The 26,290-nt window shown below is 43.2% G+C and overlaps 1 protein-coding gene and 1 long non-coding RNA gene across 3 annotated transcripts in view; one reads left to right on the top strand and one right to left on the bottom strand.

Moving 5' to 3' along the window:
• LOC132524446 (uncharacterized) overlaps nt 1–14,106 on the bottom strand; it is a 33,398-nt gene extending 19,292 nt beyond the window's left edge. The window contains exon 1 of the long non-coding RNA XR_009541878.1: nt 13,545–14,106. This is a non-coding gene — a long non-coding RNA (uncharacterized LOC132524446). The remainder of the gene's footprint in view (nt 1–13,544) is intronic.
• Nucleotides 14,107–14,308: 202 nt separating this feature from the next.
• Nucleotides 14,309–26,290, top strand: part of NUB1 (negative regulator of ubiquitin like proteins 1) — a 28,029-nt gene continuing 16,047 nt past the window's right edge. The window contains exons 1-7 of one of the 2 annotated variants that reach the window (XM_060156328.1): nt 14,309–14,429; nt 16,884–17,001; nt 19,475–19,642; nt 21,351–21,409; nt 22,431–22,501; nt 25,195–25,377; nt 25,574–25,665. In XM_060156328.1, the coding sequence (XP_060012311.1) occupies nt 14,359–14,429; nt 16,884–17,001; nt 19,475–19,642; nt 21,351–21,409; nt 22,431–22,501; nt 25,195–25,377; nt 25,574–25,665 (762 nt within the window). In that variant the 5' untranslated portion in view covers nt 14,309–14,358. Of the gene's footprint in view, nt 14,559–16,883; nt 17,002–19,474; nt 19,643–21,350; nt 21,410–22,430; nt 22,502–25,194; nt 25,378–25,573; nt 25,666–26,290 lie in introns of both variants that reach the window. The other variant, XM_060156330.1, reaches the window with a different exon arrangement.

The following is a 26,290-nucleotide window of genomic DNA, read 5'->3' as shown; positions in this document are numbered from 1 at the left end:
AGCTGGCAAACAAATATTTCCAGGGTCCAGCTTAATTAATTAATTATAGAACAACGAAGAGAGATTGGGAGCTGAGAAGCAATAAATTGACAACTGGCACAGAAGGTGAAGGAAACTTTTCTAAATTACTAAATCACTAACTTTTTATCCACCATGGTGGAGGGAAGACCATCTTTTTTTTTTTTTTAGGGAAGACCATCTTTTTAATTTCTCTGACAAGATTATTGTCCTTTAAAGAGTTCGCCAAAGAACTTGTAGCCAGAAACTATAAGGAAAAAATGTTATAAAGGTGTAGCAGATAATTAATAATTCTATTTTATTTTTCTGGATTTTATGTTTGTGGTATTTTTCAACTTAAAAAAATTTGTAACATATTTTTCTCATTCTAAATATTTACTTCCATTCCTAATATTGTATTTAGTTATTGTGTCATTTTTCTCTATGAAAAAATGATGTTTTAAAATTATATGTTTTAGAGTTCCCTGGTGGCCTAGTGGTTAGGATTCCAGGCTTTCACTGCCGGGGCCCCGGTTCAATTCCTGGTCGAGGAACTGAGATCATGCAAGCCACACAGCGTGGCCAAAAAAATAAAATTAAAAATTATATATACTTTAAACTTTATTGCCTAGCAGCATTCAATAAATGTTTGCATGAATTAAGATATATCTCCTGCTCCTTTTACTACATTATAGATTCCTTGAGGGCAGAAGTAGGGTTAAACTCAGAGAGGAACATCCGATCTAATTGGATGGGGAACTCAGAGAGGTCATCCAATCTAATCTCCTATGGACAGGAAGGAAAACGAGCCCAGTGCTCTTACTATCCTTCCGTGTGTGTGTGTGTGTGTGTGTGTGTGTGTGTGTGTGTGTGTGTGTGTGTGTGTGTGTGTGTGTGTGTGTGTGTGTGTGTGTGTGTGTGTGTGTGTGTGTGTGTGTGTGTGTGGTGGGGAAAGAGGGCAGGGATAGAGAGAGAAGTGCCGCCTGAGCCCCTGCATCCCCGGGTGGCTGAGTCGGGCACCCGTCCACTCCCCTCCCCATTCTCGGCACTGAAAAGTGTGTTGGGAGCAGAGCCCCAAGAGGCTGTTCTTCAAAAATGGGAGTGGTTGGGGACATGTAATCAAAGTCTTACAAAGGTCCTGACAATCCCAGCAGCAGGCTGGGCCAGGGTCATGATGGTCGTCTTAAATGGGAAATCAACAAATCAAAAGGTATGAACTTTAAAAAAGCTTAATATTCTTCACTTTCGCTCAAATTTTTGTACCAATTTATGTCTTCACCAAGAAATTATGTAGAAGTGTATTTCCCTGTCCCCTCACCCTTGGCAACCTTGGATATTATCAACCTATGTCAGTCTAATAGCAGGCAAGTGATTTCTCATTGTGGTTAATTTGTGTTTAATTACTAGAGGGGTTGAACATCTTTTTAAATGTTCGTGGATCATTTTAATTGTTTTTTTTTTTTTGGTGAAAACCTATGGTTGTTAGTTATTGCTGGGTTCCTCTTTTAAGTGCTTCTTTAAGCTATTTAAAACAGAAGTAGAGGGCAGATTCTACTAGTGGATGGCAGCCTAACAGTAGATTACTGAGTATCACGCCTGCACATAGTAGGTACTCAATAAACTTGTGGCAAATTAATGAAAGATCATCAAGCAACCCGCTTGGTGAGGTGTGTAGGGTACTATTCTGTCTTGCTTTTTTGCCCTCCTGATTGATTCCGAGCTTGGGTAGAGGAGTGAAATCTCTTCCTGCTTTTGAGGGGAGGGGAACCAAGGTGGAGATAGGATGTGATGGTCCAGTACGAACAGGTGGACTGAATCCTACTTGGCTCATGATTTATAGAGATGATCCCAGGGAGGGTGTGGCTTTCAGAACATGGCACTTTTAGTTCTTGCTTGATAACAGACTCAAGTTCTGAATCTCGCCACAGAGAGAGCCCTAAACTCGGGATGATTCCAAAATGTGGCAAGGTGCTGTCTTCAAAGTTACCCCTCACAATTTTCAATCTTCCACCTAAAATTTTCCATCACAAGCTTAAACAGATGCAACTCCAAATTTAGTGCAGCTATTAACATATTTTAAAATAAGACTTATGTGACTCTTGGCTATACATGCAGTGATATCTAAATACCATAGCAATTTGATACCCACCACTTAAAAATACATAAACACACATCTTTGGTCAATTCATCTTTGACAAAGGAGGCAAGAATATACAATGGAGAAAAGACAGTGTCTTCAGTAAGTGGCAGTGGGAAAGCTGGACAGCTGCATGTAAATCAATGAAGTTAGAACACTCCCTCACATCACACTCAAAAATAAAACCAAAATAGCTTAAAGACTTAAATATAAGACATGACACCATAAAACTAACAGAAGAGAGCATAGACAAAACATTCTCTGACATAAATCATCAGTTTCCCAAGACAAAAGAAATAAAAGCAAAAATAAGTAAATGGGACCTAATCAAACTTACAAGCTTTTGCACAGCAAAGGAAACCATCAACAAAACAAAAAGAGAACCAACGGAATGGGAGAAAATACTTACAAATGATGCGACAGACAAGGGCTTAATTTTCAAAATATACAAACAGCTCATACAGCTCAACATCAAGAAATGCAAACTACCCAATGGACATAAGACCTAAATAGACTTTTCTCTAAAGAAGACCTCCAGATGGCCAACAGGCACATGAAAATATGCTCAACATTGCTAATTATTAGAGAAATGCAAATCAAAACTACATTGAAGTATCACCTCACACCAGTCAGAATGACCATCACCAAAAAGTCTACAAATAATAAATGCTGGAGAGGGTGTGGAGAAAAGGGAACCTTCCTACACTGTTGGTGGGAATGTAAATTGGTGCAGCCACTGTGGGGAACATTATAGGGGTTCCTTAAAAAACTAAAAATAGGCTTACCATATAATCCAGCAATCCCACTCCTGGGCAAATATCTAGAAAAGATGAAAACTCTAATTTGAAAAGATACATGCACCCCAATGTTCATAGCAGGACTATTTACAATAGCCAAGACATGGAAGCAACCTAAATGTCCACCAACAGATGAATGGATAAAGAAGATGTGGTATATATACACAATGGAATATTACTCAGCCATTAAAAAGAATGAAATGATGCCGTTTGCAGCAACATGGATGGATCTAGACATTATCATACTAAGTGAAGTAAGTCAGAGAAAGACAAATATCACATGATATCACTTAAATGTGGAATGTAAAAAAATGATACAAATGAACTTATTTACAAAACAGAAGAAACAGACTCATAGACATAGACAACAAACTTACGGTTATCAGAGGGGAAAAGGGTGAGGGATAAATTAGGAGCTTGGGATTTAGAAAAAGAAAAGTAAATAAATAAATAAAATAAAAATATATAAGTTCTTCTTTAACTGTTCCTTTTTCTTCCTAACCTTGTCTTTCCAACCACTTCCCACATCTAACTTTATCCTAGTATAATACATGCTATGTTTGGAAGTCTTTTATGAATTATTCCTATCAGGTTTCTCAGCAACATAAATATAAATTAAAATTTAAGGAAAGTTTATATCCTATGATCAGAAGTCTTTAAGTACTGAAAAGTTTCTTCTGGTTAGGGTTATCATTGCCATTATTAGTAACATGTATTTGATTAAAGCAATATATATGGGTTGCTAATTTTGGTAAATAATTGTTAAACATAAAAAAGTAAATTTTTACTGGAAATGCATCCTTAATGAGGTTGTTTTTCTCTCCCAATCAGTTTATTTATCTCTCTACTGGAATAAGATACATTAACATCAGATCAGCTCCTTTTTTTTTATTGTTATAGGTGCTGGTGCTGAGAAACTTCCACATAGATAAGTACAAGAGAAAGGAAGGGTTTTTTTACAGCAATGCCACAAAAGTTTTTGGACTCGAGTTATAAGCCAGAAATCAGGCAGTGATCAGCAAGAAACTAACATAACATTGTAAAGCAACTATACTCCAATAAAAATTAATTTAAAAAAAAGAAATCATGCCATGATCCATCATTAGCAATTCTTTTTAATGGTCTATCAGCTGATGATACAATCAGTTCTTGCATCCTTCCTTGGTTCTGCGTGCTCCTGTGGTGTCAGCATCATCTTCCCTGGGCACTTATGCTGTCAGCCTGTGGCACTCCTCCGACGTGAAGAGGAGATATTGATACTTCCCACCATACAGTCAGTGCTTGCTGCACTCAGTAATTTCACGGTGTGCAAAGAAAAAAACTGCCAAAATGCTCAAACCCACCTTTCTGGGTAAGGTTTAGCTCAGCGGCCACCAAAGCACCTTCTGCCTGTTTGTTCCTGGGGATGTCTGTGCAGGTATCTAGCTTTTGCCCGAATCTCATTTCTGTTTTGACACCTGTGCTTCCTCTACACATCCTCACTGCAAAAATCAGCTCCTGCTCCGCACTCACTAGAGTTTTCTTCTTGGTGACCACTCAGGCTGGCACATTTGCTGGAGCAGTTTCTCAAAACTCATTCTCCTTGTATCTGCAGAAGGTGGATCCATCGTTGTCAGAGCTCTGAGCCTCTGACAAGTCCCCTGCACCACGTTTCATCTCTGTGCTCTGAGCCTTGTGCTTTCTTACGCATCCACGCCTATGCCTTCGATTTCTGTGCATGAGCACAGATGTCTCATAGTTATATCTCTAGCCAAGATCTCTCCTCTTTTAGTCATATTCTTCCCAGACATCCCTCTTGCCCATCTCAAAGACGTTTCCAAACTTAAATTTAATATCTCCAAAACTGAACTTTTGAGTCCTTCCAAACCTCTCCCTCCTAAAAACAAAAAACAGAAATGAAACAGGCCAGTTCTCTTCCAGGGCCTCCCATTCCCATTCAGTGACTGGTACTGCTGTCCACCCAGCCAGAAACGTGGGAGTGACCTTGACCCCTCTGTCCTGCCCACTTCCGGCAGCCCATCCCTTACAACCCCTGGAAGGTCCAATCTCTAGCTATGTCTTGGTTTGGGCCGCTCTTCTGCAGTCCTACCATGCACACTGGTTCTCACCATTTCAGTGGATTCTTGCTCCCAAGGGGCAGTCATGCTGGGCCCCACGAGGCTGGCTCATCCCTCCAACCTTGTCTGACATCATGTTTCCTTTGTTCTCTCTCTCCTCTAACCGCACTGTCTTACTTGGGGGACTTCCTCCTGCCACAGGCTAATCCCCTTGTTGAAACTGAGTCCCCCTAAAACCGAGTTCCCTTACTAAGTTTATGACTAATCTCTATCCGAAACTTTATTCCCTTTGTTGTCCCACCGTTCTTCCCTTTCAGGACTGAGGAGTATCAAAGAAAAGGGGTGACTGAAGCCAAGCAGGACCCTGCAGGACCTTCCCTAGTACAAAAGCCCCTGTGCTCTGAGCATCCCGGGACCTGCCTTCTTCCAGCAGCCTCTCCAGTCTGGTTGCCTCTCCTGCCTGGCTCACCTCCCACACTGCAGCCTCTTTGGACTAAGGGGGTGTCCCTCTTGGTCAGACCCGCTCCAGGAGAGGCGGTCCCTTCTGGTCTGACACTCTCTTCATATTATGGGAAGGGCATGTATGGTTCCTAGCAAAGACAATGGGTATGTCTATGGTCGTGTAATGTGTCCAAAATAGATTCATCTTGAAATTTATGGAGTAATCAGAGAACAGAAACTTCTAATAAGTGTTCCTAGGGAATTATTATAAATTAGTATATATTTACTAGGCATCTGCTGTGCTAGGCACCGATGGGAGAAATAGAAATTTAAGATCAAGTCTCTCTTCCCTCAAAGAAGTAATACGTGCTTGTTGTCAAAATTAAAACAGTTCTGAGGTATAAAGAGTAAAAGTGAAAGGCCCTATTCACTCCCTTCTCAATCCCTCTTGGTGAGATCTTTCCAAGCTGTTTTCAATGTTCTTAGAGGTAAATATACATGCATCTGTGAATGCACATACACACATACACCGGGTTTTTAATGGGACTATGCTGGACACATTGTTCTGTAACTTGCTTCTTACAGTTTTACACCTTCCCATGTTCTATGTGCATATAGATCTACCTCATTCTTCTTAGTGGCTGCATCGTGTTTATAATAAGGACATACTATCATTCATTTAACGTTGTGTATTGATGGACATTTAGTTTACTTCCAGTTTTTCCTTATCAGAGTCACACGCATAAGAAATTAACTTGTATAAATTCAACCATATGTGTTCAGCAAACAGTAAAAACAAACAGAGGAACAAGGAAGCAGTAAAAACAATGAGTAAGCATGCGTGGTGAAGAACACGGGTTCTGGAGCCAGACTACTGGATTCAAATCCTTCTTTGCCTCTTAGTAGCTGGGTGATCTTGGCCAAGTTACCTAAGATCTCTGTGCCTCACTTCCTCATCTGGAAAACGGAGGTAATAATGGTGCTTATCTCGTCGAGTTCTTACAAGGATTAAATGATTAACACATGCCATGCATTTAGAATAGTTCCTGGTGCATAGGGAGTACTAAATAAATGTTAACTATTATTCTATTATTATTATTAATTATTTACAGAGTAGAAGGTATAGAGGAAGTTTTATTAAATATGGCTATCATTTATGAATTGGTTAACATTACTTCAAAATTATTTTGGCTAAAAGAAAGTGGTGGGGTGTACCTACCTTCCCTGGTCTGCAGCTCGAGGGACACTGCAAAGTTTGGTAGAATAAGTCCAAGTACGGTCTTGTTCCCTTTTCTTTTTCACTTAGCTTTTGAACCAGGCAATGGTACAATTATAAACAATCTGAATAGTCTCTGTAGTGTGACTTGTGATATAACAAAACTTAAAGATACCTTTATGGATGTGTTTTAATAAACCCAGAGAAACAAAGGGCTGAGCCTGCCTTGTGCTTTGGGTCTCCCCAGTAACAGTGCTGATTATACCAGACTTGCACCTGCTAATGCAGCAGGTGGGGGGCGGGGCCGGTGGATGGCACAACCAGGAGAAGCAGAGACACACCTGAACAGGTGAACAAACTCCTGTTGCTAAGAAGGCAGTAAATCAATCAATCCTGTAAATCTTGGGGCTGCCCCAGATCCTTCGAGTCAAGAATTACAATCTAGTTTCCACGGAGTCCAACTGTGTTACCACGAGGCCCAACGAGGCTGAAGCTTCGGCTCTTCCTACGCTCCCACGTGAACCATTACAGTAAATCCTCCGTTATCTGAGGCTCCTGAGTGAGTCTGATCTTTGACCTCACAGGGTCTAACTCAGACACTAGCAAATGGTTTCATAAAAAAGAAAATATAGGGCTTCCCTGGTGGCGCAGTGGTTGAGAGTCCGCCTGCCGATGCAGGCGACACGGGTTCGTGCCCCGGTCCGCGAAGATCCTACATGCCGCGGAGCGGCTGGGCCCGTGAGTCATGGCCGCTGGGCCTGCGCGTCCGGAGCCTGTGCTCTGCAACGGGAGAGGCCACGACAGTGAGAGGCCCGAGAAAAAAAAAAAATAAAGAAAATACAGCCAATAAGCAAACACCAGAAGGTGTTGGCCGTGCTAGTATGAAACACATACTAACATCACAAGAGCCCCAAAATATCTCCTTCCTCCTCTTCAGCTCGCCTCCTCTCCCTGCTCCTTCTTTTTCCCTTGAAAAAGGCAGATTAAAAAAATATTATAGTATCTTATAAACTTTCAACGAGTAGTAAATAAGTCACAGGGATCTAACGCACAGTATAGTGAATACAGACAAGAGTGTTGTACGATAATTATGTAATGTGATGAATATTGTGACAATGGCAATCATATTACAATATATAAATGTCAATGTAACATCCTGTACACAATGTTATATGTCAAATTTATTCAACAAAAAATTATAGTATCCAATTCTGGTGAGGGAGTAAAGAGAATGTATCAGTAAGTATGGAGAGTCGAAGATCTGTACCCTTTTATCTACTCATTCTACTTCTGGGAATGTCACCGAACAAAACAAAACAAAATAGAGCAACCAACAACCACAACAAAAACCCTAAGTATAGAAAAAGCTTTACATCAAAGATGACCTTCACCACTGTAAATAGTGAATCATTAGAAACAACCTCGCAACTAGTTGTCTGCAATCAATATCCAGTTCCCTTGCTCCGTAATTATGATGGAATCCCTGACCTAGGTCAGCACATGGCTGTCAAAATTTATGACTATATTTCCCAGCCTCCCTTGCACCCAGGTGACCATGTGACTAAGTGCTGGTCAATGGAGATACAAGCAAAAGTGAGGATGTGGCTTCTGACTGAGGCTCCCCTACTCTCTGCCTAGAATGTGGATGTAGTCGTGAGCCACCTGGGACTGTGCTGATGTGGGCAGCACCCTGGGGATGGCAGAGCAAGGAGATGGAAAAAGCCCCTTTGTCTGCACTGTGGAGCCACCATACTAGAGCTGGTCTGTTCGGATAAGAAAACTGTAAATTCAAATTTCCCTTTGTTTGTTTGTTGGCCACGCCACATGGCTTGCAGGATCTCTGACCAGGGATCGAACCTGGGCACCGGCCCGTGAGCCATGGCCGCTGAGCCTGCGCGTCCGGAGCCTGTGCTCCGCAACGGGAGAGGCCACAGTGGTGAGAGGCCCGCGTAACGCAAAAAAAAAAAAAAAAAAAAAAAAAAGAACGTATGTTAAAGATTTTATTGAACTTATGAGGGAAATTAGGCAGATGTTATAAGGTGCCAAGAAGCACAAATTCATATGGAGTAAAGGAATGTTGAAATGAATGGAAAATGGAGGTAAAACTGGCTTTCCACAGGGTAGGAGGGAAGACACTTGAATCTACCTGAAAGGACAGAATCTGCTTAGTTACAGACAGGAATTCTGCATTGCTATTAGTTACCTACAGTTAGTTAGAGTTGTGAAATAGCTTCCTGGGTCTGATCAGGTGGAAGGGTGTGTTAACAGATAATGGGTACTTTTCCATCAAAGTACAAATGTTCTCCAAAAGGAAGGTTAAAAGAACCTTCAGTGATGGTATCAGCTCTGGACTACAGACCTCTGGACTCCTTTGAAGGGAGAAAAATAAACCCCTATTTTCTTAAGTAATAATTGTTGGTTTCTGCTAAACGCGCCAGGGAAGTCCCATCACTTTTACTTTTTAATTTACACAGTGGTCCATCAATAAATTGAATGTCCACTCTCAGGGGTTATAAAGCAGCTTGCAGCAGACCCACGTTCCCACTAACAACAACTAGAAAAGCCAGAAAGAAATGTCAGAATCCATCTCTTTGAAGGCAGTGAAGAGCTGCTGAAGAGACAAGAACTGGAGGAGTTAAGACTCCAGAAAGCAGGGGCTTCCCTGGTGGCGCAGTGGTTAAGAATCCGCCTGCCAATGCAGGGGACACGGGTTCGATCCCTGCTCTGGGAAGATCTCACATGCTGCGGAGCAACAAAGCCCATGCGCCATAACTACTGAGCCTGCGCTCTAGAGCCGATGAGCCACAAGTACTGAACATGCGTGCCACAACTACTGAAGCCCGCGCACCTAGAGCCCATGCTCCTCAACAAGAGAAGCCACCGCAATGAGAAGCCTGCGCACCTCAACCAAGAGTAGCCCCCGCTCGCCACAACTAGAGAAAGCCCACGTGCAGCAACAAAGACCCAACGCAGCCAAAAATAAAAACAAAACAAAACAAAAAGACTCCAGGGAGCAGAGAAACCCAGAGGGTAAGCAAATGTCTGTAGCCACTTTTATTTGCCCTGAGGGCATCTGCCAATTCTGGACACAGGCATGAGGCTGAGGATCCAGACTTTGAATCCGCAGAGGGCCACTGCTGGGGACAGGCAAACAGCAGAGATTTTGGCAGAGACCGAGTGGGGAATTCCAAGGACATGTGCCAGATTCTGGGCAACTCTGTATTTCAAGAAACTGAAATTTAAGTGGAAAGCCTCTGAAAAGCAGAGGAAGCTTTTGATAGACTTGCAAGGTGAAGATGTGCATTTGAGACCTGCTGGGGTGCTGATGGGGTGGGTCACTGCAGAGCAAACTCCAGGCTCCCAGGTGGAAGTTGGAGACACAGAGGTAGACTGAGCTCTACCAGGATCTCAATGCAGCTGTGACTCAGTACCAGATTGGCTACTCTTCTCATTGGTCTCGTGGAGGAAGGGGTAAACCCTCCCTGGAGGATAATAACATTTGAAGCCTCTACAACTTTTTACAAGCAAAATTTGCCATCTAGGGACTTCCCTGGTGGCGCAGTGGTTAAGAATCTGCCTGCCAATGCAGGGGACACGGGTTTGAGCCCTGGTCCAGGAAGATCCCACATGCCGCGGAGCAACTAAGCCCGTGCGCCACAGCTACTGAGCCTGCGCTGTAGAGCCCGCAAGCCACAGCTACTGAGCCCGCAGGCCACAGCCACGGAAGCCCGCGTGCCTAGAGCCCGTGCTCTGCAACAAGAGAAGCCACCGCAATGAGAAGCCCGCGCACCGCAACGAAGAGTAGCCCCCGCTCGCTGCAACTAGAGAAAGCCCACACAGAGGAACGAAGACCCAACACAGCCAAAAATAAATAAAATAAATTTATAAAAAAAAAATTCGGCATCTAATAAAAAATTACTGGATATATGAAAAACCAGAGAGAACAGACAATAGAAACAGATCCACAGTTAATCCAGATACTGAAGTTACCTGACTAAAATTACTACGGTTAACATGTTCAAGAAAATAGAGTAAAAGATGGAGAATTTTACTTGAGTATTGAAATCTGGAAAAATAAATCAAATGGAAGCCCTAGAGCTAAAAAGTACATTAAATAAAATTATGAATTCAGTATATTAGACACAACAGAAGACAGGGTTTTAACCACTGGAACGCCAGGGAAGTCCCCCTCTGACTTTATTTTTAATTTTCTTGCATAATATGTGATTTATAAGGAGTTAAATTTAAAAAAAAAAGTATTCTAGCATTCCACAGAAGTTTCTCAAACTGTAAGCCTACAGCAATGATTAGCTACTTTCTTGCCTCCATAGTCACCTTAGTTTTAATTCATCCCTAAATTCAAATCACAAAACAAATGTTGTATATAGAATTCTTTTTAACTTTAAAAATGGATTAAACAGTAGAACACAGATAGATTACCCAGAACTTAATTCAATAGTATTGATACCATGGTTTAATTTACTTCATCATCTCTGCCCTTATTTTATTTTATTTTTCAAAGTTAGTACATTGCCTACGTACGCATCTTTTGGGAGACAGATGAATGGAGTACTTGTGTTAAACATCTGGGGCCAGGATATGTCAGAGATTCAAAACCAGGACACAGAACATGAGGGCTAAATGCTTCTAGAATGATTCTACCCGAGTCACAGGTGAGCAGGTCAGGTCCTTTCTGATAGTACCTGAGATCTATCCTCCCAGCCCATGTTTCCTGAGCCTCGGAGTAACTCTCATCTGATATTTTCATAACTTCTTTCAGCTTCTGTCATTTTCAAGGGTGAATGAAATTATGTATTCCCGATCAGATGGGAACAAACCTCCCTCTCCACCTGCTTGTTTTCTGTTCCTTCTACATTCCTCTCATCCAGCCAAGATGCTGAATAAAATGACCATATCTCCTAATATCAGTGACACTGAAAACTTATCAGACTGAAAGTATGAATCATCATTCAAATTCCCCCCAAAATTCTAGTTTATAACCACTCCTCGGAAATTCCCATTTATAAATAGAAAAATCAAGAATGAAGTTATTTTCTTTTTAAATCCATTTCTCCATCTATAAAAAAATTAGTTTACCACACAACTTAACCCACTGCATGTATATTGTTCTGATCCAAGCAACTATAAATAAAGCTGAACTGCCAAAACTTCCTATTTCTTTGCATTTTTTCTAGCAAGAATTGGTAACATTTAGCATTAAATTTCACTGTCATGCAGCGGATGTTTAAGGATTTTCTGGTTTTACTCCACCGGAAGTAGGATCAATTATGCAGAAGTCCCCTGATTCTCTATCACCACAAAACCCACAGCAACCAAAACACATACACAAATTAAGAAGAATTCTTCATCTCAAGAAATTGCAGTTGAAGCCACTAAATGTAAGAACAACAGAAAAGAGGCAGATTAATAAAATACAGTAAAAACCATAAAAGTTGAATTATGCACTTTCATCTTGATAGATACTGCTATATTGCCCTCTTAAGAGTTGGACCAATTTAACCTTCCACACGTAAGGTATGAGGGTGCCTATTTCCACATAGCCTTGTTATCATAGCATGGTATCCAATTTTTTTTCAGTCTGAGAGGTAAAAAGTGGTATTTTGGTGTAGTTTTATATATTTAGTATCTCATCATGAATGAGATGAGTAATTTTTTGTATGCTTACAAACCATTTGTATTTCCTTTTCAGTGAATCATATTTTAGTAGCTTTTGCCCAGTTTTCTATTTTGGTCTTTTTCTTATCAAATTGTGAGAGTTCTTTATGTACTAAAGAGATTTGTCTCTGATGTGAACTGGCAATATTTTCCCCCGTTTTGCCATTTGTCTTTCGCCTTGACTAAGAAGTTGATTTGGCCCAAGGTAAAGAACTTTGATTTCAAAGCTGTCCTAAGTGTTTGTGTACGCAAAGGAGGCTACGGAGGTAGGAGACTCTTGTTTGGAAAGACACAGCCACCTGCCTGCTTCCTGTGCCCTGTCAGGCCCGTGGGCAACGCCTGCAGGTCAGCAGAGGAAAAAAGGGAAGGGATGTTGCTCGCATGGTGAGTGCAGAGTCCTCCCGGTGGGGGCCTGGGACGCTGGCACTCAGGGCACCTTTGGGAACACGTTTCTCTGCCCGAAGATGGATTTAGGCGCACATCCCACCCGAGGCTTCCCCCAGAGAGTGGGAGGGCACCAGGAGGGGGGGCGTCGTGTTTCCCTCTCCTGGTGGAGGGTGTCAGAGCGTGTACAAAGCCTCTTTCAGACCATCCGCGGCTCCTGGTGTGATTCTAAACCCAACACATCCATTTTGGGAAAGGTGATGCAGGGGCTACTCGTGTCCTGGGGATTGTCCCGGTGTAGTGAGAGGACCAGATCCTAGCGCACAGTTTCTCCACGGTGCCCCAGCGGGCAGCGGTACTGTCGTCCAGGGTGAGGTGGGGGCCAGGTAGCTTGCCCAGGTACCCAGGGCTGGGACCGGCTGCCGGGTGCCGGGCCCAAGCTCTCAAGCCCCAGCCCTCGGCAGTGCTAGAGCGGGTCCAAGGAAGGGCCTTGGGATTCGCAATGGAAGGGCCAACAGCCTCACCGGAGTAAACTTTCTGGGGTCTGAGGCGGATTCTAGCTTCCATTCCCGGGTCCTGCCAAGGGCGGGTGTAACCATCTCTCAAAGCTCGGCCAGGACCTGTGCTCAACTACCCAGGCTCTGCTCTCGACCTCTGAGCATTTCACACAATGCCCTCAAGATTTTATGCACCCTTGTATTTTTGTTTTTTGGCCGCGCCTCGTGGGATCTTAGTTCCCCGACCAGGGATGGAACCCGCACCCCCTGCACTGGAAGCGCAGAGGCCTAACCCCTGGACCGCCAGGGAAGCCCCTGTGCACCCTGGTCTTATTTCCTCACCTAGACATCCGACATCGGCCGCGCAGAGGTTTACGTGTATTGCCACATCCGACGGCAGAGCACTTCGGCAGCAGGCGGATCTCCACAGATCTCGTCGCGGACAGCGTGTGGGGACCGGGTCAGGAGGGCCAGCAATGAGCGGAGAGGCGCGAGGGCAAGGGACTGGGAAGTTCACCCAGGGGAGGCCCAGGCGGGGTGATGGACGGCGGGATGAAAAGCCAGACTTTAGGGGGAACATCACATCTGGCCCAGCCTGGCGGGGTGGGGGTGGGGGCGGACCCGGCTGCAGAAGGTCCAGACTCTCCCTCGGGGGGGAAAAAGGGACTTCCTGCCAGGTGCTCTGGCCTCTTTCGAGGTTTCTGGAGAAACGAAGCCAGGCTCCATTTCCTCTGAAGTCAGGCAAACCGGGCCGGGCCAGCAGTCCCGCCCTGACAGTTCCTCAACCCTCAGAGGCTAGGCCGGCGGTTTCCCCAGCTCCCGGCTGAGGCCCGCAGCAGCTAGCCTTCCGAGTCTTCCCGCCAGCCCCGCCCCCGCCCCCCAGGAAGTCCGGGGTGGGGTCTTCGCCCCAGCTCCTTCTCGCTCTTCCCTCTGCCCGCCCACATCTTCCCCCAGCCTCCAGGCAGCGTCCTCGCCCCAACCCCGCCCCACCCTTGTCCCGCACTCCCACCACCCCCCGGTCCGTCTTATCCCCGCCCACAGCCTACCCACAACCCCGCCCCCAGATTAGCCCCGCCCACAACCCTGCTTCTCCGCCGCGTGGGGGCGGGGCGGCCCGGCGACAGAGACTGCGGGGGCGGGGCCGGCCTCACCCGGAATGAAAACAAACGGCGGCCGCCGGCGCATCCGGGCATTCGGCGGGTTACGGTTGGCGCGGCGGTGGCGCAGGTGAGGAGTCGGCGGCCGAGCGTCGAGTCCCAGACCCGGGTCTCAGCCCCGCCGCCTGGCGCCCCCGCTCCCCCGGCGCGACCCCGACGCCAACCCCGTGTGGGTCGGGCGCGACCGCAGCGGCGGGAGGTGGGCGCCCAGCGCGGATGCTCGGCCGGGACTGGGGTCGGCGGGCCGGGGTTTCAGGTTGCGCCGGCATTTCGCCGCACCCTAGGTTTGCTCTGGGCTGGGCTGAGGTGCTGGGTACTTAAAAAGAAGATTGAATAGTGTCTTTGGAAGGAGAAAGAGAAATATATGTATATATTAAAATTAATTAGCCATACAAAAAGCTTGAGTCATAACACTGTAATTCCAGATATGCCATTTGGGATTTATTTGCAAAGACAGATTTTCTTTGCTGTTTAATGAGAAAACACTTTATTTTCTCCAGCCTTGACGATCTGATTCTGTATTTCTCAACTCTTTCCCATACTCTTATTTTTTAATACAAGATTCTTGTAATAGTCTGCCTAAGAGAAAAATTAATGTATTTTGAATGAATATATATATAGATATATATTTGAAAAGCTCTGGGGAAAGGTAGCGTTGATCGATTTATTACAAAAGTGAAAGTGAAATTTTAAAGGAACGTTTTATACCTTTTCGCTTTCAGTTTAGAGCAGTAGTGCTAATGAATTTCTGCTTTTGGTGGGGGGCTGTGTTGCCGAACATTGTATGGCATCCATGAAACGTTCAGTTCTCCAGTTAAAATCGGAAACTGATTTATTAAACCTTTTTCCGTTTTGATTTAAAATATGTATCCTCGTTTATTCGGTTGTCTGGAAGTGAAGATTTGTAAGTTTCAAGACAGTGGTGTAATCTTTTCTCAAACATAAGTGGTGGTTCATAGACCCTCCTTGCTGTTTATTTGCTGGTTGGGTGGAGTGTGGGCCCGCACACTAGGTTTAGGAAATCCCTTGAGACTTTGGTCAGGTAGCTACTTGGATGGCAGAGGGCTGTGCATTCAGCCTTACAGATAGCTTGGCTCCAGTAAATGGCCCTCTCCCCACAAGTGATACTTTCGTGGGAATTTCTGAACATTTATCAGTAGAGAACTAACTTTGTGTAGTGGTCCTGTAAGTTATTTGTGTTTGGAAAGCTAATGCTCGTAAGTGCTAATATGCTTTTCTGTGTGAGAAGCAGTTTATTAGTGCTTGAAAATCTGGGGTTCTTTTGTAGGTTACCTGGATGCACACAGCCCCCTCTTTGATGTGTTTTTTTTCTTTATCCCTTTTCTCCCCGCTATCCTGATTACCCTCTTTCTTGCCTCCAAATTGATATAAAATAGATTTGAACTTTCTTTTAAAACACTTGTTTATGGAATACACTTAAGTTCTCAAACTTGATTTAAAAATCAGGTGAATTGAGTTTTGGGGAGTGTGGAATACAGGCCCTGAATAAAAAAAAGAAAGTTACTTATCTAGGTTACATTAACTCTTACATATTTTTTCACTCTCTAGAATGTCTTCATCCTTCAAGAGTAATAGCTTTTGACTTTTCTTACTGCTTATCTGTTTGGCTGTACTGCCCCTGTCAGCTGTTTGACTCTCTAGCCGCCTCACTCACCCCTTTGAATTGGTGTGCTAGTGAAGGTTGAGTAGACGGCTCCATTGCTGTGTGTGATTCTTTGGGAGAGAGTAGTTACATGCACAGGACAGAGAAGCAGCAAGGGATTTCGCGATAGAAGGCAGCATCCAGTGGTCCAGTGTTGTAGGTCCCAGTGCTAGTTATGCTGCTGCCTAATTTTGCATCCTTGATTGAGTCATTTTACAAACTTGGGCCTTGGTTTTCTCATCTGTAAAATGATGACCCAGCCAGTATTGATTTGAATAGTATATGTAGATTTGCTTTTATGCTTTATCACAAAATAGCATGCATAACTTTCTAGTATTGTAAACACTAAATTTTTAATTTAAAAAATTCAGATATAGAAAATATTTGTTATGGATAGTTCATGGTTCAAGCTAGCTTTTCTTCATGTTTACCTGCCAAGGTGATTGGTCTTTTGTGTTGAAATAGCCAATATACAGGAGAATTGATAAGCTCTGCATCGAATTGTTTAAGTTCACTACTTTAGGGATTTATCTTATCTTTTCTCTTAGAGAATAATAGCAGGTTAAGAAATAGAAAAGTGTAATAAACCTTGCTACATATTAGCAACTTTGAAATATGTATTTTTATGTAATATATATAATTGCATATGTAATACATATTTCAGTCTGTATATAATATATATATCTTTTAGAGAAGCCTGGAGCTAGTTAAAACCTAGTCTAAAAGTAATTTAGACTAAACTGGAGGAGGAGTGGAGGAGACCTCTGCTTACTCTAGAAAACCCATCAGTGTATTAGGTAAGTTATAAAACACTTTGAAATGTGGCATGGGGTATCAGTGATGTACTGTTTTGCTTTCAAGGATGGCGCAAAAGAAATATCTCCAAGCAAAATTGACCCAGTTTTTAAGGGAAGACAGAATTCAACTCTGGAAACCTCCATATACAGATGAAAATAAAAAAGTTGGTTTGGCATTGAAGGTATTTTCCTTTTAAGACATTAATAATTAGTAGTGTTGTAAGTCTCCTTGGTAAGTAAGATTCTGAAGTCACCAGAAGTTGCCAGGCACAACCAGGTAAACCTTTGGCATAACCAAAAACATGAGTGAAAAGCAGGTCCCACATTTTATTAGCAGTTGGCAAGCTTATTTTTATTTAAAAAGATTTTATTTATATGAGAATGGTATCTAATTATTTTGGCATATATCATTTCTAATACCTTCACGATGTTACCTAAGTTTATTAATCTGGGTGTTCCTGCTAGCAGGGCAGTTCCAGTGCCAGAAGCTTAGTGTGTGACCTGTTCAGCGTTAGTGTCCTGGTGGGTTCTCAGCCCTCCTTGCTACTGTGGTCTGCTGTAAAACAATGCTTCCCTCCCCCAGCTTTGTTTACACTATGGCTATCTGTTCATTTTTCCAAAATATATTTTCCTAATAATTATGCCTTGGTTTTTTATGGTATCATCAGAAATGGCATCATTTTACATGAGTGAAACTTCTAGAAATTGAAGTTTGCCTGCCTTTCGAAGCTGAGGAACATTAATCATTTTTGATAGAAATCTATTATATTGGAATATCCTAGAATGTACTTCTCTGTTTTCTCAGTCTGAGTATATTGAGATAAACAGTGTAACATTTATCAAGGACTAAGAATTGTCAGGAGGGCATCAAATTGTCCTGTGTTGTGACACAATGACGTGCTTGGGAGGTGATAGTGATAGCTGTGTCAGGGTCTTAGGGTTTTCCTGTCTCTCTTGTTCCTGACAGGACTCACTTTTTAGTTTTTGCAAACCTTCTGATCTTTCTTTTGAATTTGCTTGTTATAATTTCTTGGCTTAGAAACTAGGTGTGGCATAATAAGAAAGCTGCTTTCTGTCCCCAGTTCCTGGCACGGAGCTCCTAAAACCCTTGGAAATTCCCGAGTGGTAAGGGTGACAGGGGCATCTTTTGTTCTAAGAAGCAGCTCTTTGGAGAGAGCTTCAGGGTGGGGCTGCTCGCCTAAAAGACCAGACTTTGATTAGAAGCTTGGAACTTGCAGCCCTACCCTCCAGCCTCTGGTGAGGGCAGAGGGCTGGAGATCAAGCTACTCACCAGCGGCCAGTGATTTTATCAATCGTGCCTACATAATGGAGCCTTCATAAAAACCCTTAAATGATGGATTTGGGGAGCTTCCAGATTGGCAGACACGTCCCTGCGCCAGAGAGTAGCACACTCCAGCTCCACAGGAACAGAAGCTCCTGCTCTCTGAGCCCTTCCAGACTTTGCCACATGTACATCTCCATCTAGATGTTCATTTGTACTCTTTATAATAAACTGTAATAATAAGTAGAGCATTTTCCTGAGTTCTGTGGAGTTGTTCTAGCAAATTACCAAGCCTGAAGGGGTAGGGGTTGTAGGGACCCTTGACTTTGTATCCAAGTCAGACAGAAGTGTGGGTAACCTGGTGCCTGAAATGAAGGCAGACTTGTGGGATTGAGCCCTTAGCCTGTGGAGTCTGCCTCTAACTCCAGATCGTTAATGACAGAATTGAATTGAATTGTAGGACATCCAGTTGGTGTCAGGAGGGGGAAAAAAACCCTCACTGAGTAATTATGTTTATGTTTTCTAGAGAATTACAGAAAGTTTCGGGTTTTTTAAAATTTATTTAATTTATTTATTTTTGGCTGTGTTGGGTCTTAGTTGCTACGCACGGGCTTTCTCTAATTGCAGTGAGCGGGGGCCACTCTTCTTTGTGGTGCACCGGCTTCTCACTGTGGTGGCTTCTCTTGTTGCGGAGCACGGGCTCTAGGTGCACGGGCCTCAGTAGTTGTGGCCCACGGGCTCTAGAGCTCAGGCTCAGTAGTTGTGACGCACAGGCTTAGTTGCTCCGTGGCATGTGGGATCTTCCCAGACCAGGGCTCAAACCCGTGTCCCCTGCATTGGCAGGCAGATTCTTAACCACTGCGCCACCAGGGAAGTCCTCTGATCTGTTTTGTAACTTATGTGTATCATGAACATCTCCCCTATTATAAATATATACTTACACCGTCGTATAACCTGACTTGTTCTCACAAGTTAGGAAAATTAGAATGTTTTCTGTTTATGTCTTTGGTTTTTTTGTCCCCACCCTTTAGTGGTATTGAACAGTTCATTATTCCTTAAAATAATTGTGTATATACTGCAGTTACGTAAGTCACAGCCCACCTTGCTTTTCCCCGTAGTATAATCCCAACTGGTCTTACTTTCTCTCTTGGGCCTATTTTCCTGTCCTTTCCTGGTTTTGATGTTTCCCTGGGTCCTCTCTAAACTCTACACCTCTCAAGATGTCAAGCCACAGTCTGGATTTCACTATAACAGGGGTGACCACCACTCATTAGTTATTTTGCCTTAGAGTCCCATGTGCACTGTTCTGTATTATACTTTTTTTTTTTGAGTTGGTACTGTATTGATCTGTGTTTTTAAATTTTTCTTTATAGGACCTTGCTAAGAAGTACTCTGACAAGCTAGAATGTTGTGAAAATGAAGTAGAAAAGATAATAGAAGAAATACGTTGCAAAGCAGTGGAGCGTGGCACAGGCAATGAGCACTATAAAGCAACAGGAATTGCTACAATCGAAGTCTTCTTACCTCCACGGGTAAAAAAAGTGAGTAGTTTCCCCAAATTTACATAGTTACTAATACTTAGTTAACTTAATGATGTGATTAAATAAATGATGAGTTCTTTTTGAAGATACAATCCAAAGATAAAATTCTTTTCAGTTACTTTACATGTTGAACATTTACAAACTTAAAAGTCAATTTTATGGATTCTTAAGCTGGAACGTTTACAAAGTAGTCTGGCCTGCAGGCTTCACAGAGCTGTGCTTCAACATTCTTACATTTTCTAGAGTTTGAATGAACATTTAGCAAAAATGGGGAATACAAGATTACTTCAGATTTTCTAAAACTGTATAGGACACATCACAAAGGAATTCGTCTTTTTTTTCTATGCCAGTGGAAGCCAGAGGCAGAGCTGAGTGCCCAAGCAGGGCCACCGTAACCTGGGCCACCTGTGTCAGGGCCGCGTCCTCAGTAGTTGAAGTCCAGAAATGTTACTGAGGCAGGGCACCCAAGGGTGCCTCTTCTGACTTATCAATGTTAATTATTCTCAGAAGAAATGAAAATAAGTGTGTTTAAGAGTTACCATATGACCCAGCTATTTTACTCCAAGAGGAATGAAAACTATGTCTACACAAAAACTTGTACATGAACGTTTGTAGCAGCTCAATTCACAATAGCCAAAAGGTGGAAACAACCCAGATGTCTATCGGTGGATAAATGGAGTGCACGCATACAATGAATATTATTCAGCCATAAAAAGGAACGAAGTACCGATACTCTACAACATGAATGAACCTCAAAAACATTATGAAAGAAGCCAGACACAAAAAGCCACATATTGTGTTGTTCCATTGATAGGAAATATCTAGAGTAGGTGAATCCGTAGAGACAGAAAATATATTCATGGTTGTCTGTGGTGGGGGCAGGGGAGGGAATAGGAGGTATGGCACATGTTTGGTTGGGGAGATGGTGAAAATGTTCTGAAATTTGATTATGATAACAGTTGTCTAACTCTGTAAATATACTAGAAACCATTGACTCTTATACTTTAGACAGGGAACTTTAAGGTATGTAAGTTACCTCTCTATAAAGCTGTTAAAAATTTCTAGGAAAAGCAAAGAGCTTTATTAGAAGAAGGAAATTATATATGTATCTATCTCAGAACGCCAGTTTGGGAATTTAAAGGGCAGTATGTATATACAGGACTCTTCATTGCTAGTATCAAGTACCTGGGAAACCAGACCACCAGTCAGAAAGCTGATTGGTGAGTATGGAATCAGAGCAGATGATTTGCATGGTCTCATAGGTGTCGCTGGTGGTCCCGTATTTTCCTCTGAAGCCCAGCCATCCGAGAAGGAAAGGTTCCAGGAACATGTCTTGCTGCTCCCTCCTCACTGGGAGCGCCGAAGGGACTATCTCTTTTGCTCACTGAGGTGGCCCTAGTGCCAGAGGTTGTGGGATGGGTCCTAGTGGAGCAGAGGCCAGCTCTCTTGAGTAGACGGGGGACAAACCCCAGTGAGCAGCTGACCTTCCCCCAGAGACTGAAGCCCTGCCTGTGGTGCCACACTGCTGCCCCCTTGAGGACTTCCGGGTCACAGGGTCAGCACACGTCAGGTTTTGTTCAATAGCTTCATGCTAGGCATGCGAGTATTTACATCATCTGATATCAACCTGTCTGGTTTTATAGGCAGAATAACAGCTCCAAGAAAGTGTCAAATTCAAGTGTATTCTATTTGTCTTATTTTTAAATAGGATAGGAAAAACTTGTTGGAGACCCGACTGCATGTCACTGGCAGAGAACTGAGGTCTAAGTAAGTATCTGTGTGCCCCGTGCCCCAGGTGCTCTCAGCTCTTTTACACCCGCTCATTTGATCCTCCCTGGCCATCCTGTAAGAGAGATGGGGCAGGTTTGATTATCGTCACTGAATGGAAGGGAAAATTGAGGCTTTGAGGCTGAAGGACTTATTCAGGCTCACACTGGCATTTAAGGGCAAAGTGAGAACTCAGGACTTGCAGCAATCTCTTCACTTCCTGGTGTAACTTGAGATCAGGTGGGAACTCTGGATGCATGTACTTGATACGTGTTTGAATCAATGAATGAGTGATAGAAATAGGAGACAGTCTGATATTGGCCAGATCATTAGTTTTGAATTTTATTCCTTAGTGCACTAATAGCTTGCTGTGGTGTTCAGTGAAGTATTTCAGCCAGTTTCAGGCTGTTTGCCCATTTGTAAAAAGAAAAAAAATACCTGCCTGTCACATACCAGTGAAAACCTAACTTCTGAAACCTGGTCAATTACTTCATCTACTTGTGTATTTTTAACTGGTAAGTATTTTGAATACCTCCAGGGATAGCCAGTCAGTGTTTCTTAAAGTGATTTTTCTCATTTTCTTCTTTGGTCTACATGAGGGCTGTTAGGGATGGATTCAGGAAGCATCATTCATTCAACACACAATGAGCAGAAGATTGTATGGAACAACTCCCCCTATTATGGGCTCCTCCAAGGAGACCGCAGAAGGTATAGAGGATGGCTTTTCTCCTGACATGCAGCTAGGGCCCTCCTGTTCAAACAGATACACAGCACCAGTGGTCTCTACTTCACAAGGAACCAAATAGTAAAACAGATAGTTTACAAAAGGACACTGTCTCTGACACAGTTTCAAATAACCATCTAGTAAGCTGACTTTATCTGAAGTAATGTTGTGAGTCAGTAAATTGGAATACTCGGTGTTTCTGAGAAGAATGTATAAAATAGCTATATGATTAAAATCTATTTAATGGATAATAAATAACAAATTTGGTTACCTATAGTTTTCGGGTTTATTTTACAGGATAGCTGAAACCTTTGGATTTCAAGAAAATTACATCAAAATTGTCATAAATAAGAAACAACTTCAACTAGGTATGTTATGGCAAAGTATGCAGAATTTTTAAATCAAGTCAATAGAGAAATAATGACTTTGTATCTTTTTTTCTCACTCTTCCTCTGTTCAAAAATTTTGGGTGGCTTTATCATGTATATAATGCAAAACCAATTATTTTAGAGTTTACTAAAATAAAAATGTAAAGCAGGAAGCAACTTTTCCAAAGATACTCAGTACAGGTCTGGTGAAATGTTACAGAATGGAAGTCTAGGCGTGCTCAAAGTAAAATAGAGTTTCTAGTAAATTCTCCCTGAGGGAGAAGAGCTAAAGCTGAGTGAAGACGGGGAGGAGGCTGCGGTGGGGAGCGCTCCAGACAGAGAGCCTCGTGTTACAGCTCCATCGTGTGAATTCGAGGGATTGAAAAGGTCTAATGCGGCCAAGTGTAGTAGGTGAGCGGAGCGTAGTGCTTCTTAAGGATGGAGGGCCAGGCAGCGAGGCCACATTGTAAAGATTATAGTGGTGCTTCTTAACCAAGGGTGATTTTGCCACCCAGGGGACATTTGGCGATGTCCGGAGACATTTTGGGTTGTCATGACTTGGTAGCAGGGGGCCAGGGGAGGTTGTGCTCATAACAGTTGATGGGAAGAGACCAGCAATGGTGCTGAACATCAAGGCACTGAACGGTCCCCACAACAGAGACTTAATGCAGCTCACGATGCCAGTAGTGCTGCTGAGGAACCCTGGACTTGAGCCTTACTCAGTATTAGAGGGCTTCTCTCTAGAGAGGTGGGAAGCCATTGATGCTGGGGAGCAGACACAATTATATTTGTGTTTCAAAGATCACTTTGGCTGCAGTAGGGGAATGGATGCAAAGGAGACACGAATGGCCTTGGGAGACCAGTTAGCTGTTGCAGCAGTTCGGGCAAGCACTGTAGTCTGTTTGGTTTCCATTAGGTTCCTATGGCCTACGGAGAGTCAGGTTCACATCCCAGCCTGATGTAATGCAGCCTTCGCAGCCTAGCCCTAGTCGTCCTTTCCAGCATCACCTCTAGCCATTTCCTGTTACCTGTTTTAGATATCTTTGCACTGTTTGTCATCGCATCTCTATGTTAATTAGTTTGTGGTATCCTTCATTGGGCAGAAATCCTTGATTTTGATGTTATCAAATCCATCACTTTTTCACCTTATTGTTTGTGTTTTAAGAAGTTCTTTCCTCAAGCCCAGGGCTGCATGGATAGTCTCACCAGAGGTTTTTGTTTGTTTGTTTGTTTGTTGTTGTGGCTTTAAAATCTAGTAAGATGGGCTTCCCTGGTGGCGCAGTGGTTGAGAGTCCACCTGCCAATGCAGGGGACGCGGGTTCGTGCCCTGGTCCGGGAGGATCCCACATGCCGCGGAGCGGCTGGGCCTGTGAGCCATGGCCGCTGGGCCTGCGCATCCGGAGCCTGTGCTCTGCAACAGGAGAGGCCACAACAGTGAGAGGCCTGCGTACCGCAAAAAAAAAAAAAAAAAAAAAAAAATCTAGTAAGATGAGTCTCCCTCTTGGCTCTTCTTTATCATGGTAACTTGGCCATTGATGGATCTTTCTTTTTCTTATTTTTCATTATTTATTTTTGGCTGCATTGGGTCTTTGTTGCTGTGCACGGGCTTTCTCTAGTTGCGGCGAGCGGGGGCTACTCTTCATTGAGGTGTGCAGGCTTCTCATTGCGGTGGCTTCTCGTTGCGGAGCATGGGCTCTAGGCATGCAGGCTTCCGTAGTTGTGGCTCGCGGGCTCTAGAGCGCAGGCTCAGTAGTTGTGGCGCACGGGCTTAGTTGCTCTGCGGCATGTGGGATCTTCCCGGACCAGGGCTCGAACCCATGTCCCCTGCGTTGGCAGGCGGACTCTTAAACCACTGTGCCACCAAGGAAGTCCTCTATTTTTCAATATAAATGTTAGAATGGTTGTCGAGTTCCTAAATATATATATGTGTATGTGTATGTACGTATGCATATGAATGTGTGTCCAACTCGAGTTTTCAGAAATGTGTTCAAATTTATATGCTTATAGTTCCTAATATTATTTTGGTATTTTATAATGTTTGCTATCTATATTTACCCTTTTTCGTTTTGTTTGTTGTTTTTTTGCATCTTTGACTTAATTTTTGTTAGGTTTGTATATTTGATTAATTTTTTTCATAGAGCCAGCTTTTGATTTTGTTCATATTCTCTTTCATTCTGTTCCATTAACTTCTACCTCTCTTTATTCCCATTTTTTATATGAGGACGTGGACAGTAAGTGGTTCACTCAGGGCTATAGAGTTAAGAAGGGATGGAACCCAAGGTGTTTGTTTTTACCCACTTCAGTAAATTACCTCTCACAGTGCGCCACTGCACTCTGGCCTCCAGTCCATTGCTGAGAACTGGATTATATCTCCAGCTAGAGGGTGGGAGATATCACGTCTCTCTCTGTAGTAGATTCTCAAACAGTTGATTGCTTTAGTTTGATCTTATGATGAGAGTAAAGAAAATTACAAAGGATTAATTTAGTCACCTCATTTTCCCTGGCTGATTTTAACCAGTGCTTAACAATAACATAGGTAAACAGCCAAATTTAAACATCTTCTTACCAATCATGTGGCATGGTGGTTTGCAAGTGCTGACGCAGGCTTAAGGATTCCATTTAACATAGAAGATGGCCTATTACCCAGTAAATTTAATGACTCTTTTTATAACGTGCATTTCTGATTTTGACAGGGAAGACACTTGAGGAACAGGGAGTGACCCACAATGTAAAAGCTATGGTGCTCGAACTAAAACAGTCTGAAGAGGATGTGAGGAAAAACTCCCAGGTGGAAGAAGAAGAGCAGAATGAAGCCAGACTAAAAGAAAAAAGAATTCAGAGGACTAAGAGAGGCCTGGAGATACTGGCAGAGAGAGGTACACAGAGCTTCAGACTTTCGCTCAAGTCCTCAAAGGTGGCAGCAAATCACGCAGCAAATGGGCGGGAGCGTGCGTGGGAGGGGAGTATCACATTTCTTGTTGGCCTTTCTTCGCCTACAGTCTAACATTTTTAATGTCACCATCACTGCTTTTTAACATTGAACTAATGGAGTTCCTTTTGGTTTTGTTGCAGCTGAGATGGTGGTGGATCCAGAAACCACACCATACTTAGACATAGCTAACCAGACAGGCAGATCAATCAGAATCCCTCCATCAGAAAGAAAAGTAAGTACTGTAAGAAATGTATGGCTTGTTCTTTGATCTGCTGTCAGAGCAGAAGGGGTTTTCTATTTGTTTTATCTTGCAATGTTATTATAAAGGATTAGAAGCAGCTTTCAGTCTCCAGCTCATAAACAGAGAACATGACCATATGATGAGCACTGCATCTGGCCGGCTCACCCTGTGAGTGTCAGTGCCTGAGTACAGAACGGCAGGACCTCACTGTCCTGGAGCAGTGGCTTCCTGTGGCAGTGTTTGTTTTGCTGTAGTTTATTTTACTTGGGGGCCTCATTCCCTAAGGGACGGATCAGAAGGGGAGGCTGGGGTGCTAGGTAGTTTGGGAAGAGTGTGACAGATGATTCTGCCACCTCTTCCCCTGTCTCTCCACAGCCCCGTTCTCTAATTTGGAGTAAGGGTGAAGTGGTTTTACCTTTGAACATATCCAAGGGGGTCTTTCTAGCAGCATCTACAACTTGGCCCATGAGATCAGTCTCTGAGCTGGAGTCCAGTAGCTTCTTATATGAAAAGCTCTAGTGACTGTGGGTCAAGTTAATTTTAATTTTTTGGTCTTTAAAGGACACTTTTGAGTCGGTTTCACTATATGAATTATGGATTTAAAATTAAGGATTGA

The sequence above is a fragment of the Lagenorhynchus albirostris genome, chromosome 8 (assembly GCF_949774975.1).
Source record: "Lagenorhynchus albirostris chromosome 8, mLagAlb1.1, whole genome shotgun sequence".
NCBI classification, from domain to species: domain Eukaryota; kingdom Metazoa; phylum Chordata; class Mammalia; order Artiodactyla; family Delphinidae; genus Lagenorhynchus; species Lagenorhynchus albirostris.
This window is presented reverse-complemented; position numbering and strand designations above follow the sequence as displayed.